Below are 16,971 nucleotides of genomic sequence, written 5' to 3'. Positions count from 1 at the left end.
AAATGAATAAATTTTTTGGCTGATGGCTTTTGCAATAGCTGATTTTGATTTTTCCAAACAAAAATCTAAAAAATTCAGTTCTCAAACAAGGAATACAACAAAGTTAGTACCACAGCTTGTCTTCTGAAAGGTGATTCAATAGAGACTGATTGAACTTTTTAACCACAAAACAATGTAACTTCTGTCCTATGTCCATACCAGGTACAAGCACTGAACATTGACCCTATTGCACTGCACATACACGTAAATAATCTCAAATGTAATGCATTATCAGTAACTGAAAAATCTGCCACTTACAGGTTAATGATGGGGAGCAGCCTGAGATGAACAGTTGTGTGTAATCATTTGGGACTCTAGGTCCATAATCAGTGTAAAGGTGGTGTCATGTTTCCAGAAACACATAACTGCTGCTTTTGCACCACATCCACATGGTTCTACAGGGTCACTTATTGGTAACTGTAATATTGTTGTATAGTCGATGAAGAGGCTGCTCTTTATATGATCCATCCCTTGGGATAGTCCTTCTGTGCTACTTTCTAGTGTCTGAGTGTAAAACTCATGATAGATGCATAACAAACTCTGACAATCATGGGCATCTTACAACAATATGGTGTACAGGTTCAGACAAGTTGAACTCTATGAAGAGTGGAAGAAAAATGTAGACAGCTTGGGTGGCTTAAATGAGAGTATGGAAAGAGTTATCCTACAGCAGATACCATAATCTAGTCCCTGGAATTTATTTCAAAATAGAGTACAGAAGGGCTCTCCAAAGTGGTTTGCAAATACACAAAACAACCCAATGTTGGGTTCCTTGGTGATATATTCCCTCCCCCACAATAGGGGAAAATAGAAAAATTTCAGCCAGCAGTGGAGCCTGCGGTACCAAGAAAGTTCTAGTACCAGAGTGACTAAAAACTTTCAAGCTACCTCTTCTGGCAGAATGCATATGTTATCACACAAAAAAGACTGTCCTCAATGTGAACTGATGACGTCTGGGCACATTTTATTCAGAAACTGGGAAACAGGTGTATGTGCCCAACTGGAACATACTACAGCCACATCCAGAGTTAAATAACTAAAAATTTGGCTGGACAGGATGAAAGCTGGCTAAATGACCTGTACAGTGGAAATTACCAAACAGACATCTATCTACAAGGCTATGTAAACTTTAGGTACACCTGCACCCCAAGCAACAAACACAATCAACAGTTGCTTATATTCTAATTTCTGCCTGCATCGATGTAACACAAGACGCTGAGCTACAAATGCAGCTATTGCCTCAGCATCAATAGTAGCAGTCTGTTAGCTACTTTCATCACTCCCTACAAACTGCAAAGCCAATTGGCTGCTGACACTTCAAAGGAACTCAACCACACAGCAGTCTTGAACCATTTATCAATGACTAGGCAGCAATGCACACCAGCACACCATTTCTCCTCCCTCCTTTGCTTCCTCCTCCCCCTCCTCCTCTTCCTTCTCAATAGCCATCTCACTTATTTACTATTCATATTTATAATTCCCGAGTGCAACATATATGTGCTATCTACATTGTTCTCAAGTTGTACTGTTACATGTTGTATGATGTCCTTAGGCTAGTCAGGTTTAAGTAGTTCTGATGACCATAGATGTTAAGTCCCATAGTGCTCAGAGCCATTTGAACCATTTTTTTGTTACATGTTGAATCAAAAAATATAGAAAAAAACATACCAACTGAGAAGAATCAAGCATTTAAGTTTTTTACCATTTGCCACATGTGCATTTTTGATGCAGATTTTTGTTTCTGCTCCCTCCCACACCCAGATTAATTGCTCAGCAGGTCCCAATATTAATTTTATCACTTTCTCATGACTGAGTCTTTCCCTTTTCCCAGTTAAACATAAAAAGAGAAAAGTGATCACATGAAATTAAGATTGCCACATATATGCTACTGAACAATTTGAACATTTTTTGTTCTATTTATCACTTAGTTCATTCAAATCTATTGAATGATTCATATAATAATAAATACTGCTACACTGCAAGACAGAAACATTACTGAGAAACTATGAGTGTTGGCCTGTTAAATAGAACTGTACATTACACATGCTTGTGTACATCTCTCTTCTATCACTGCTGGCTGATGTGTGACAATATGTACTCTAACCATTCCTCTCATATTTTTTGATAGTGTTTCACACAATGACACATTCCTGTTATAGAGGACATGAAATAAAATCACTATAGATAAAATTGTGGGTATAAATTTATATCCAAAACACAAAATTCTGCCTCTCAGTTAAGTCCAGTTGCTTGGAGCAACCATACACTCTGTAGCTAATGAATGTACTATTATGGCTGCCTTCAGTTGCAAATTACATTGCATTTCATTCCCCTGAAAGTAAGGGTATATGTTTGTGATAGGATGTACAGTAAAGTGTGTTAGCAATGATTGGACACTTCCATGCCACATAAATGACCTACATATCTTCTTCTAGTTGGGAAAGAAACACCATGTTTTCTAAAATTCTCTTTCAACTTGACATTAAATTCCTTTAATACTAAGTTATGGGATTCACTCAGATTCAGATTAACAATAATTTACTACCTACATGTTCTGTGAATTATTTTTACAATAATTGTTAACACATTAAAACTCCATTGGTACAAAAGATGGGCACATTTGTTAAGATACATTATTATTGTTGTTGTTTTTGCTGTTGCCATCATCATCATCAGCTCCAGTACTAAGATGTGTCTGATGCAGCTCTCTACATTACAGTCAAGTCAGTGAAAGAAGATATCTGATAGTTGCAGTGTGCTTAGTGTGACCATTTATCACATCTACTTCAACAAATAACATCATATGGTTTTGCGTACATCCATGGCAATGCAACATTTCTGGTGCAGATCTGTAGATAATTACTGTTTTAGCCTGCAGCTGTTTGGGCTTTGTAGCTGAAAGCTAGCAACAATGCTGCCAGTTGTCAGGGATTATCTTTTGCCAACTCACCTGTAGTCTATTCTGTGTCACATATTCATCCCTGCACAACTACAGCAACATATATCCATTTGAACCTGCTTACTATACTGAAGTCTTGGTCTCCCTCTACTTTCCTCCATTGGCATATTTATGATTTCATGAGCATCATGATGTGTCCTATCAACCGATACCTCATTTTAGTTAAGGGGGTAGTTTTACTTGAAAATTTCAAAAAATCTGTTATCATCTTACACTGTTCTCTGGGATGTCTATTTTATTGCAGTATTCATCACAAGCTTGCCAGAATCTCCATTACTGAGTTAGAAAGCGATTTGTGAAAATGTGTCTCTAAAAACCAATCACAGAGGGAAAATGTAATCGACATGTAATTTCAATGATGGAAATCATCAATGTGCTCAAACTTCAGATTGGGCCCACTTGTTACAACTTCTGTACAAAAGCGGATTGGAAAACATATCGCTCAAGTTGAGCAGCAGATGGCCAAAGAGGCTCATAGCACATGACTAAAGCTGCCAAAGAGGCTCACAGGACTATCATGGCCATGAAGAAGGTGGAGGAAACATTCATTTTGGATCCAGAAAGACTGCTGTATGGTATGGGCATTGCTGACTAGAGGTATGTTTAACTTAAATACAAAAAAAAGTAATCAAAAACTTTCAACAAATTTTTCAAATTGGTTGGAAACATAACTTGAAAAAGGTAAATATGATTTTGATCGGTATTTGATGCCCTTGTTCTAAATTGAATCCTCTATCAGCGTACATAGTCATTTTGTGATAGCTTCAAATGTCTGTTTCATGGCACATTTTCATCTCAATTTTGTGGGCAAAGACATTCACATTTATTTTAACACATTATCATTTTGTTAGAACTTAATATTTTTCAATTACACTATGTATGCTGGCAGAGAACATGTTGAAAATTATTTATACAAAATCATTTTGTTACATGTCAAATAGCAGGGTTTGGGAATTTCCACTGATGACCAATTTTCTAGCTGCAAGCGATCCTTCCATATGATGAAGAGGTTGCAAGGAGCATCCAAAGTATGCACAAAAGTGACTTCTTAAAGAGAAACGTGTAAGGAATGAAATTATTATTCAAGTGTGTGGTGTCTGTTCCTTCGAATATGTCTGAAGAACACACACACAACACACATTCATGTAATTGATTCATCTCAATGGGCAATGAACTCTCTTCAGTGTGAATGCAAAATTACAGTCGACCACCTCCTGCGGGAATATGAAAATAGCAAGCACAGAAGACATGGACGGAGACTGCAGATAGGTGCCATTACATGGGAATGTGGGTTGGCCGGGTGGCATGCCGAGATAGTCTGCACAACTGCAGCAAATTCTGTGCCCAGGTGATGCAGAGGTTAATACAACTGCCTAGTGAGCAGGCAATCCCAGGTTCAAATGCTAGTGCGGCACAAATTTTCACTCGTCACCACTGATTCCACATAATGTCTCATGGCAGCTGAAATCAATAGTTCATTCCTTTTCTTCCCTTCCACCTTCAATTTAAAGAACAAAAGTATATCATGAGATTCAGCATGACTTTTTATTTTACTCAGCAAAAATCATAAAAACTACCTATTTTTCATGCAGTCACAAGGGCTATCCCCTTATGTTGTGCCACAAATTTCCCCCTCCACCTCTCACACACACACACACACACACACACACACACACACACACACACACACACTGCAAATTCAATTCAGTAAATCTTCATTAATTACTTAATTACTCAATTTACCCCCTGAACTACGAGATTATTCTGCAATACCACATTTGAAAATATTCTATTCTCTTCTTGTCTGAAATGCTTATTACCCACATTTTACTTCATTGCAAGACTTGACGCCATTCAAATACCTCCCAAACTCTTAAATTTATACTTAATTTTAACAAATTTATCTTTTTCAGAGACGCTTTTCTTGCTGTTAGCAGTTTGCATCTCACATCCTCTTAACTTCAGCCACTGACAGTTATTTTGCTATTTGAATAGCAAAACTTACTGACTGCTTTTAGTATCTCAATCCCTCATCTAATTCTGTCAGCATTAGCTAATTTAATTTGACCACATTTCATTACTCTTGTTTCACTTTTGTTGAAAGTCATCTATAACCTCTTACCAAGATGCTACCTATTTTACTTTTAACTGCTCTATAAAATCCTTTGCTGTCTGACAGAATTACAATGTCATCATCAGACCTTAAAGCTTTCATTTCATGTCTCTGAACTTTAATCCCTGTATCAAACTACTCCTTGCTTTTTACTGAGTGCACAGATTCAATAACATTGAGGAGAAGCTGAAACCCTGTCTTACACCATCTGACTTACTGCTCGTCTTTGATGTCCATCAGCTCAGCTGCAGTCTGGTTTCTGTGTAAACTGCAGGTAAATTTTCAAGCTCTTTTTTATCCTTGGTACCTCCAGGATTTCCTTGCTACCTCCAGGATTTCAAATAGTGTATTCCAGTCAACAGTTCCAAAACCTTCTTTGTATCTACAAATGCTATAAATGTAGGTTTGCCCTTTTCCAGTCTATCTCCCATGATAAGTCATAGTGTTAGTAGGGACTTGAGGAGTTGTAAAAAAACCACTTTAATCTGGACTTTAAACACAAGACATTTAATTTCAGGGTGTAAGTCATCAAAGTGTGCTTCACTTATTTCTAAGCTAAATATCTCCAGCCCTGAGGGAGGTCTGGTGAAGCTCTCTATATTATAGGCAAGTTGACACAAGATTATCTGACAGCTGCATTGTGCTTTGTATGATTGCTTATCACATCTATTTTAACAAATCACTTAATGCAGTTTTGTACGCATTTATGGCAATGCATCATTGATGTTACATCTCTACAAATTACTACTGTTTTTGCCTGAAGTTGTTTGGGCTTTGTAGCTGAAAGTTTGTAACAATGCTGCCAGTTGTGAGGGATCATCTTTTGGCAATTCTCCTACAGTCTAATCTGTGTTGCATATTCATCCCTGCATAACTACTGCAACATATATCCATCTGAATCTGCTTACTGTACTGGAGAATACTGCAGTTCTTCTTCTTCTTCTTCTTCTTCTTGTGCAATATTTGTGTGTATCAGAATTATTCTAAAACTCAAATGGACTATCAACACATTTTCTATTGTACAAATGTCAAATAGTGACAAGTGTCATGAGAATATACCATAATCATGATTTGCTACTAAATATCTGACTTGCTTATTAAATACATGGCTAGTTATGTCACAATAACTTTCATCCACAACCAGCAACAGTTCAAGGTATGGATCATCTTCACTTTGGCTATGCACACAGTGAAAGTACAATTAGTCTTGGTTAAAATGCTCTTTTGCAGGAACAGACCTCAAGGAAATCCATATTCAAGATAAAAAATGATTGCTAATAAAAGTTACTGTAATTTAGACAGTGAGTCTTAACAGTCTCTCAGAAATGCCAAGAAGACATAAAATGTGTTGAATTCCTGCTCTGGGAGAAACAATATAATACCACAACTTACAGCGGTTGAAATTCATATTTGATTTGTTTACAAGGCAGTTTTATTTACTAAATATTGATCATACAGTAAAACTTTCTAACATGACTATTCATTAATTACTCACTCATTTACTTATTTCTATATTTATTTATTTCTATACCTTCTAAAATACTAAGCAACATCACTATCTGACCTATCAGACTTTCTCATCATCAAATCACTACAGTCACACTAATGAAAACAATTTAGTCAAATATTCAAAAACTCACCATTATTTGAACACACTAAACTTGCTGAACATTTTAATTGATACTTCAATGAAGTAATTAGAATTTTCAGTGCAGCTCAAAATAATATGATACAAAAAAATTCAGTGTGTAGCAGAATTACAAATAAACATTACCTCTTGAGCTGAAATTCTTGTGGCAAACATCACAGCTGTGAGGTTTCTTCCCTGCATGTGTAGCAGCATGCTTCCTGAGCACAGCCATGGTTGGAAAAGATTTATTGCACGAATCACAAACAAATGGTTTCATGCCTGTGTGCTCTGTCTCATGCACTAGCATAGTATCTCTGCGCACAAAGCCTTTGGAGCAGTATCTGCACTGGAATGGGTGCACTCCGAGGTGAGTGCGAATATGATAAGTCAAACTACTTCTGTTTAAAAAAGGTCTAGAGCATAAAGGACAGGGAACAGGCTTTTGTTTCTGATTGTCACCATTCGAGTCTCCAGTATCCGATGCTTGGGAAAGCGGTGAAATCTGTTTATCTGAAACAAATATGTAACAAATCAAAATACAGTGGATCTTCCAAGTGAGAAGTTAAGAACATTTAAATCCTTAGAACATCACACTTACACTGATACGAGTCACTTAATAACCAAAGAGATGATTATGGAGAAAATAGCCTCTGAATTTCAAGAATGTTGAAAGCTAATGCCAAAATTGCATTAAAAAATTCAGCAAACAGTGACTTACTTGAACATTACTCTTGTAGATTTCATTAATCTTTAATTAGCTTCATACAGTTATGTATTTAATATGCTGGCTCAATTATGCGCTACAAAATTTCATGCTGCAATAGCAAACAGTTTTTATATGATGTATGCCAATGTGTGTAAACAATACCTGTTCAACTGCATCCTCTTCAGACTAACAGTAAAGTGCTGGCTAGTCAAAAGTAGGGTCACAAGGCTCATAGTGTGCAGCTGATTTTTGAGGGTCATTGTCATTGAGCCAATGACAAAGGTGTAGATGTTCAGCCTTAGTCAACCAATAATCCTGCTAACGCTAATACAATGTGCTGAGCTGCCTACATTTGTTGATTATTATTCATGGATGCAATACAGACATTTCTGTCAATATTTTTTGTTCAGTTTGTGTATCTCTGCTCCTTGTTGGTGCACAACATACTTAGTTTTAATAAATACATGGTTAGAGATTTCACTACTACAGCTATGAGAGAGATTGACTAATTCTGTGACTGATGTAAAGAAACATGGACTTGGAACATTTCTAAAAAAGCAGGCGGTAGGGGTAGCCCACCACCACCAAAGTAAACAGCACAACCAGCAAGGGGAGAGCAGAGAGACCACCAACAAGCTTAGTCTCATATAGATATTGTGTCTTTTACATTAATTTCCTGCTGAAACCTAGTTTTCTGACCTTTCCAAATGAACATTATGCTTTCTGCCCATTGTAACATCAAACTCATGCAATGGATGCACACTTACTGTGTAATCCAAGGGAAAAGCTACCCAATCAGTAACTTCACTTGTAAGTAGCTGACCTGTTGGGTTTGAATTGACACCGTAGATTCACATGTACAAATCGAGCACATCAACAGTCCTAGAAGATATACTTTGGTCCATTTTGTGTCATGTAAGGAAGTGTCTACCGCAACATTGAAACTGCAGGAATCTTCCCTGAATGAAGTGTCATTAATAATGGAAGCTTTTAAAGGAACACAAGTAATCATCACCAGGTTAGAAATCTAATATCCATCAACTCACTCCTTATTCACATAACAAACTACCTCCTTACACTTAACTACTACTTCTTTAAGGAGAACATTACAAACAAATCCATGAGGCCCTCCTATGCCAATCTGTTCATGTGTCTTCTAGAGGAAAACTTCCTAGCCATCCAAAATTCCAAATGCTTTTCGCATCCCTGTGGAAGACAAAGGTGCATCACATGTCCGCTACCAGAACATCATACTCCAGCCCCATCATAGATGTACCCTGTCCTATCAGAAGCACGGCCACCTGGGAACTAGTTATAGCTTACACCAGTTCTGCTGTAATTTCACACAGCATTTTAGCTGATTATGACCACCAACCAATTTCACCCTAATGAATAGCTACCACCAAACTGTAACCAAGAGAAAAATTTACCATCCAGGGAAACAGCACACTGTCAAGCAGGAGCATAACATGATGCCGGGCACAGTATGCTTGATTTCATTTGATGCTTTATCTGTCTATCTGGAACATTCCCCCAAATGTCAGCTTCTCTGTAGTACATACATGGGAATGGGCCTCTTCCAATACATCCTTCAATCCTATAATCCACCTGGCCTCAATCTCTACTAGCCCTTCTCCACACCACCTCCATTCCAGTCCCATAACTAGTAACTTCACTCATTCAGACCTCAGAGCATCCTCTACACAACCACAATGTCCCTCTTTCTCTGTTCTACCTCACCCTCCCATACAGTCCCCCATGTTACCGTGTATTGTGCACAATCAACAATGTAATTAGCTGGAAGAATGTTCCATACAGATGTGCATGTGTGAGTGGGGGAGGGGGGGGGGGGGAGTTTAAAGTCAAAGACAAAATACGGAAACAAGGAACTGCTGCACTGAAAGACAGTTTCAGCATTTTAAAGTGCAGTCAAAATACTAATGATATATATTTATTAGAATGAAGCTAATTTTAAGTAAAATGTATCTTGGCATAAATAAAGTTCAAATAAGTGGGTGGTCGCCATATTTCTTCAATTTAATCTGCTGCCAAAGCTTCAAAAACAATCATTGTGGATAAAATAATAATGCTAACACACAAATACTTTTAAGCTATGTAGTAAAACATACTCTTATTATTATTATTATTATTATTATTATTATTATTATTATGTTCAGGACACAGAAATCATGTTTACATAGAGGTGGTGTTACACAGCTGTAACAGTATATTTTATTAGACACAATCAATTTCAGTCTAGGATCAGATCATCATTTAAGCCAAAAACCATCTCAGTTAAATATTTTCAAAACTAGATAACAGTTACCAGACATACAGCATCCCACCACTGATAGTATCTGTGTATACGCGATATTATGCACAGTTTACCTCATAGATGTTTGTGTGTCAAACACACAAATGTCTACGAGTTTAACGGCTCATATTATTATACATCTACAGCTACTAACAGTCTTGGAACAATGTATATCTGATAACCATTAGTCTATTTACACATACACATAGCTGAGATGGTTTCTCTGAGCAGGTGGTCTGATTCTAGACTGAAATCAATTGTCTCTAATAAAATACACTGATACAGCTGTGTACAGCACAATGCAGTGTTTAAAAACCAGTTTTGTTGTTTTCAAAGGCAACATCATGGCATTCATCTTATGCAGTTAGGGGACACAATGGAAAACTTAAATCTGGATAGCTAGATGATAATTTGAACTTCATTCCTCCCAAATGAGAGTGTAATGCCTGCACTACTTCATTCGGTCAAAATACGAGGTGTGATTTCAAAGTGATTGTGGATTTTTTAATTTTGCAAGCTTTATACATACATTTTTTTATGCAATTGATAAACTTTAACTTCCAAAAAACGACAGCTCAAAGGTTTTGCATTAAATTTTGCTTGAAAAATGGAATAAAGTGCAGCACCACATTTGAAATGTTGAATATGGCTTTTGGTGAATCTACTATGAGTGGGACAAGTATTTACGAGTGGTATAAACAGTTTAAAGAAGGTCGAGAGAAGACACTGAAGACAACTGCCCTGGACACCTTAGTACATCAATTACTGACAACAATGTGCAAGAATTGTTCCAGAAAATCACTAAATAACCATCAGAGAGGTTGCTGCTCTCAGCATACCCTATGGTTCTTTTTTTTTTTTTCCCCCCCCCCCAACATTTACGATCAATAATGAATACCAGCTAGAAGTTATGTGCTGTTATGTGCTATTTGTGTGCAGCAATCCAAAGAAAATGGCCAGAATTGTGGCAAAATCACTCATGGAAACTGAATCATGATAATGCTTCCACTCTCACCTCAATGCTTGTCCATAATTTTTTGGCAAAAAACAAAACCATTTTGTTGCCTTAGCTACCACATTCACCAGACATAGCCTCTTGCAACTTTTTTCTATTCCTGTAGCTAAAGAGAATCATGAAAGAACATTGTTTTAGCACCATTGATGAAATAGAAACAAAATCACTGAAAGAGCTGAACACTATAACAAAAAGTGAGTTTCAGAAGTTCTTCGAAGATTGGAAAAAGCACTGATAAAAGTGTATAATATCTAAGGGGGATTACTTTGAAGGGGACAAAGCTTATAATGATGATGAATAAATAAAGATATATTAAAAACAAAGATTCCAAGACTTACCAAGCGGGAAAGCGCCGGTAGATAGGCACAATAAATAACACACAAACACACACACAGAATTCCGAGCTTTCGCAACCTGCGGCTGCTTCGTCAGGAAAGAGGGAAGGGAAAGGAAAGATGAAAAGCAGACATATTTAAAGGCAAAGAGTATGGGCACAGATGTAAGTCAAGGCGGAAGTGTGGAGGCAAAGATGATGTTGAATGACAGGTGACGTATGAGTGGCGGCAACTTGAAATTAGCGGAGATTGAGGCCTGGTGGATAACGAGAAGAGAGGATATATTGAAGGGCAAGTTCCCATCTCCGGAGTTCGGATAGGTTGGTGTTGGTGGGAAGTATCCAGATAACTCGGACGGTGTAACACTGTGCCAAGATGTGCTGGCCGTGCACCAAGGCATGTTTAGCCACAGGGTGATCCTCATTACCAACAAACACTGTCTGCCTGTGTCCATTCATGCGAACGGACAGTTTGTTGCTGGTCATTCCCACATAGAAAGCGTCACAGTGTAGGCAGGTCAGTTGGTAAATCACATGGGTGCTTTCACACGTGGGTCTGCCTTTGATCGTGTACACCTTCCGGGTTACAGGACTGGAGTAGGTGGTGGTGGGAGGGTGCATAGGACAGGTTTTACACCGGGGGCAGTTGCATGGGTAGGAGCTAGAGGGTAGGGAAGGTGGTTTGGGGATTTCATAGGGATGAACCAAGAGGTTACGAAGGTTAGGTGGACGGTGGAAAGACACTCTTGGTGGAGTGGGGAGGATTTCATGAAGGATGGATCTCATTTCGGGGCAGGATTTTAGGAAGTCGTATCCCTGCCCACTCCAGCCCCGTCACAGGCTTATCCTATCCCCATCAGAGACCAGGCCACCTGCAAAAGCCCCCATATGGTGTACCAGCTCTGCTGAGTTTGTTGCTACCAACAAGCTATCTGCCAGGATAAATGGTGGCCACCCTGTTCGAAGGCTGATTTGTCAACCTAGGAATCTGGATTCTACCCTCCACCACCACCCTTTCCAAACTGAGCAAATGCAAGTTATCCTTGCAACACATTCTCCATTCCCAGAATCATCCTGGACTCAACCTATGGTAACCTACTATCCCCACACCCTCCACCCAACAGTTTCTGCCCTCTCTGCCCTATCACTTCCTCCCAACCACATTCCTTCACCCTTACTGCTCACTACTCTCTGCCAATGCATCCACTGATCTTTTCCCGTCTCCGCTCCTCTTCTTTCCTTTCCTTTCTGCTCCCTTTTTCCCTATCCACCCTCCACCAAAGCTTCCCAACACTGCACAGGGTAGGCTCATCTGCTGCCTCTTCTCCCCCACCTATACCCTGCTATCCCTCCTCCTTCCCTGATCCACTATGGATTGTTGCTTCCATTCATTGTATTTCAGTTTTTGGTCTGCCCTGAGAAGCCAGTGATAGTGGTAATGTGTGTGAGGTGTGCTTACTTGTCTGAATGCATGCATGGTCTTTTCTTTTAATGAAGGCTTCACCGAATCCTAAATGTGTAACCGTCTTATTGTTGTGGCTGTCTGCAACACAGCATATCATTTTTTCAGTGAGTAACAATCTATCCTTTCCACAACTGTTAACATTAGTACAGAAATTGAACAGAATACAATAGAATACACTGTTCAAATTTTGCAGTAATACTGCTACAACTAAATAGATTATGTTCAGCAATAGATGTTAGGAGGAACAGTGCCCATACTTGGAGGAAAGGTGGGGCTGTCCCCTCCCATTTCCCCCTAGCTTTCAGGAAAAGGAAAAAAATATAATGTAGTCAAGCCTTTTTTTCCAAGAAAAAACTGAAAAGTCAGTATTATGCAGGTTTTTAAAAGGGTCGAAACAGGAACTTCTTTATGGCTACTTACAAGTTGTCACTTGTCTTTCAATACACTAAAAATACTCCATACCCCAGGTCCAGCCCCCCCCCCCCCCCCCCCCTCACCCTCCCTACAAATTATCTCCTGCCCTTGGTTAGGAGATCACATAGCTAGCTGGAAAGAAGTTATCCTAAGGAGACAGTTAAATCATATGGTGAAACAAAATGATACAAGGTTTAAGTGAATTACATGTGATTTTAAGAAATTTAAGAACTGCATTACAGATCCAGTGTGTGTCAAAAATTTGTTGTCAGTTTGTTTGTATAGTTTATGAGTGGGCAAGAACATGTAGAAAGTCTTATATAAGACTGGCAATATGTGACACAGTGACAATGCTGAAGCAGGTAGATGTTTATACAGAGAGATTTGACACAGATGTGCAGACTGTGTGGAAGAGCATGGCATTAATGGAAAGACACATCTCACTTTTTCTTGTGGTTTCATTATTATCTAAATCTTCTGACTGCTCTTAATCTGGTGTCAGTCAAAATTGGGAAAAGTGCATGAAAAAAGGCAAATTTTACCTGTGAAAATTCATCAATGTATTGGACAAAATCGAAGCGTTAAAACTGACCTCGACTCTAGAAGCAAAAAATGTAATCTGTGAACTTAAAGTAGACTGAAAACTGATAATATGAAAGCCATCTCTAATTCAGCAAGTAAAATATAATGGCAAAGGAAGAAACCATTCTAACTTTCATATCCATGTTCAAGTGATTCATAAAACTCTAGATAAATACTGTAACAGTTATCAGCAGGAATTAAGCTGATTACAATGATAAAGACTGAAAAGGCAGGTCATAATATCCCATCTCTTTCTTCTACTAATTTCCTTATCCCCCCTCAATTCCTCATGCCTCTTTACTCAAATATTTAATGCTCTACTTGACCCACAAATATCTCATTTTCACTTTATTCCTCCACAATACCATGTCTACTCCACTCCTGTTTACCCTTTGATTATGGAAATATGAAGTACTCAAGCACTTATTACACAAGTTCAAGTTTCATCACATTTAGAAAAATGTTTGTAAATATTAAAATGTTTCAAAAAGTACACAATTGAAAGTAGGTGAAATTTTAGTGGGAATGGGTCAGGATGATTTACAGAAAAATACCTGTATTTGTCTTCGATGAGGTTTTTAGTGGACAGGCATTGAATGTGTTATTATATGCTCATTCTCACAGAGAAGTAGACAACAGTTCAGTGCATATGGATAATGAAAACACAGTCTAAGCATAGCAAAACTGTGGAGACTATTCCAACTGTGAAGTACTAAATGAGCCAACTGTTTGCAGTTCAATGCAGGAATTTGAAGACACAGACTGTACAGTGTGTAGTCTTGTGTAGCCCTGTAATATCCTGTCTCACCAACATTAATAAATACAGTTCATTTTCACTATTCTGCAGGTGAATTTGGCAGTAGCCACTGAGCAATATGTTTGATGCAATATCCCTGTTTGCTTGTGTATGAAGTTCATTTCATACAGAAATTGAAACCTAAGGACCACTCAGAACAGAGTAACTAGCCATGACAAATTATAATCAGGGTATTACAAAGATATAATTTTCAATGACAAGGTATATTTCCACTTTAATTGATCTGTAAACAAAACAATTTGCTGCTTATTGGGCACAATGAAATTTTAGTGTGGATTGTAGTGTCACAGCAGCTTCCACGTGAAACTGTATTAATCAATTTACTGGTGAAGAAAGGATATGTTCTCACAGTGAATCCATGTTTTTCCATGAAATCATTAAGTTTTACTCTATTAGATGGATCACATTAGTGACTTGTGGTTTCATGAAACTAGTGTCCCATGCCACAATACTGATGACACAATCAGTTTGATACTTGACAGCTACCAGGTTGACTTGCCTCCTTTCACAATGAGCACGCCTGCCCAGGTTCCCCTCTCCCCCTCTCTGTCTGTGATTTAGTACCGTTAGTACCGTGTAATGTTTTTTGGGGGTGTTTATAGCATTGCTTTACGAGAATAGTTCACAAACTTTGGTTAAACATAAGCAGGTATTAAAAAACATTATATAGTTTTTTTTACCTTATGAAAGCAAGCTTCAATGGTCCCTTCATCTAAAATTTTGTGCTGATGAATGTCATTGTCCTACACACTTCATTTGATCTGCATATGTGGATGAATGTATTTTTTTCATGTGTATGGCCTGATGTATTTTTCAAATTGTGTGTTTCACAAGAAATCTAAAGACAACTTCCTCTGTTTGCCCTTTCTAATAGTCCCATCACAATAGCGCTCGACAGTCGCTGAAAACAATGCTGTCAATTAGCAGGCCATATCTTCCATTAAACATAGTCCATTTCAGTAATTAATTTGGCATTGCACTACTGACCCATGAATTCCATCACACACACATTGTCATTTCAAAAATGGACTTCAGATGAAGAGTAGTAGTACAAATCAATCTTTTGTGCTTGTAGCTAGAGTAATAGCATATTTCAGTACTGAAATCACTTCAGAGGAGATGCTTGGCAGTATAGTTTTCAGTAAAAAAGTTTATTCTCCAACCAAATTTGGTTAGCATCCTATTGATAATAAGTCTCTTTCTGAAGTATGTCATCATTTAAATTTGGCAAAAATAATTTGATCATACAATGAACTTCTTTCCAGAAGTTGGTTGGTTGGTTGGTTGGGGGGATTCAAGGGACCAGACTGGTTCCAGAAGCCACATTGACTTAATTGCTTATAACAAATGATAGCTGGTAATATAAATAACACTTTGTAGTTGTCCACTTTCATTTTACCATGTATTGGATGAAATGGGGGTGATCACACCAGCATTCTGATCTAATATGACAAATGAATGTAATGCTTCCAAGAACTTTTCAAGAATTTGTTGATCACACCTTAATATAATTCTGGCACTTTTTTTACTTGTCTTTCACTGAATGTAGAAGAGTGTAGCAATTATAAGTTCACAGCTGTTTACAAAGCCTGATGTAATACATTCACCACTTAATGTAGTTTTAAAGTTTTGCCAGCTAGTATTCCACGTATCTTCTACTAGCAAATTCAACCTTTTTCATTTTTGTCTTGATCTCAAATCTGAGATGCGTGTGTTTGTTTCAAACTATTGTACAAGTTTCATAATTATTTTTATCAAACCTTTGTACAAGTTTCACAATTATTTTTTATCATCAATTTGAGTTAATAATTTCATTTCATACAACTATGTTTGTGTCACCTGTTAATTTAGCATTTTTGTAACTTCACAAAAGATTTTTCTGTTATTCGTATTTTTAGAGAATGATTATACTACATTTCTTTTTTCACTAGACACATTTTGAACTTTAGTTATGGAAAGTAGTTGGCTAACTGTTAATATTAATCTTTCATTAAACAGTTCATAATTGCCAGTTTTTGGGTATATTTCTAAAGCAAGTATAGCATTTGTTAGTATTGCATCTTGTGACTTCTGGTCCAATAAATATGATAGCCTGAATTCAAACTATTTCTTACTACTAAGACATTTTAAACTTTTTTTGGAATACATCAAAGTTAAATATTACAGTACCTATTTTGATCTAACACCATGTGGAAGTTATGAATTGTCTGAAGGTAGCTTATTAACTTAGTGTCTCTGCCGCATTATATTTGTTAATTACTATTTCTGTCACTTCCTTAGACACAAAGTATCTGCATTCTTTATTAATTCCCAAGAAAATTACATCCACTTTTTGGTACTATTTTTTTCTTCTCTGCTGGTGTTAGCATAGCCAATTTATGCAAAGCTGTAACTGATGCATATACCTATTCTTTATTGTTCCAGATGAAGGAGAATAATGAAGCATTTGGAAGCAAATTCTATTAACAAGTTCAAAGCTTTGCAAATGCCTATAAAGGTCATATCTAAATTAGAGTAATCTTTTCTATAAGCATGCTTCATGCCTCTGATATATTTTATTGGTGAATAGTTCTCCTTGTGAAT

The 16,971-nt window shown here is 37.5% G+C and overlaps 1 protein-coding gene across 2 annotated transcripts in view; it reads right to left on the bottom strand.

Annotated features, from left to right (window-relative positions):
* Positions 1-16,971, bottom strand: part of LOC126284027 (gastrula zinc finger protein XlCGF7.1-like) — a 137,889-nt gene that overhangs the window by 10,880 nt on the left and 110,038 nt on the right. For both annotated transcript variants that reach the window (XM_049982579.1, XM_049982580.1), the window contains one exon: positions 6,886-7,251. In XM_049982579.1, coding sequence (XP_049838536.1) covers positions 6,886-7,251 — 366 coding nt within the window. The remainder of the gene's footprint in view (positions 1-6,885; positions 7,252-16,971) is intronic.

This window comes from Schistocerca gregaria, chromosome 8, assembly GCF_023897955.1.
Source record: "Schistocerca gregaria isolate iqSchGreg1 chromosome 8, iqSchGreg1.2, whole genome shotgun sequence".
In the NCBI taxonomy this organism is placed as follows: Eukaryota; Metazoa; Arthropoda; class Insecta; order Orthoptera; family Acrididae; genus Schistocerca; species Schistocerca gregaria.
This window is presented reverse-complemented; position numbering and strand designations above follow the sequence as displayed.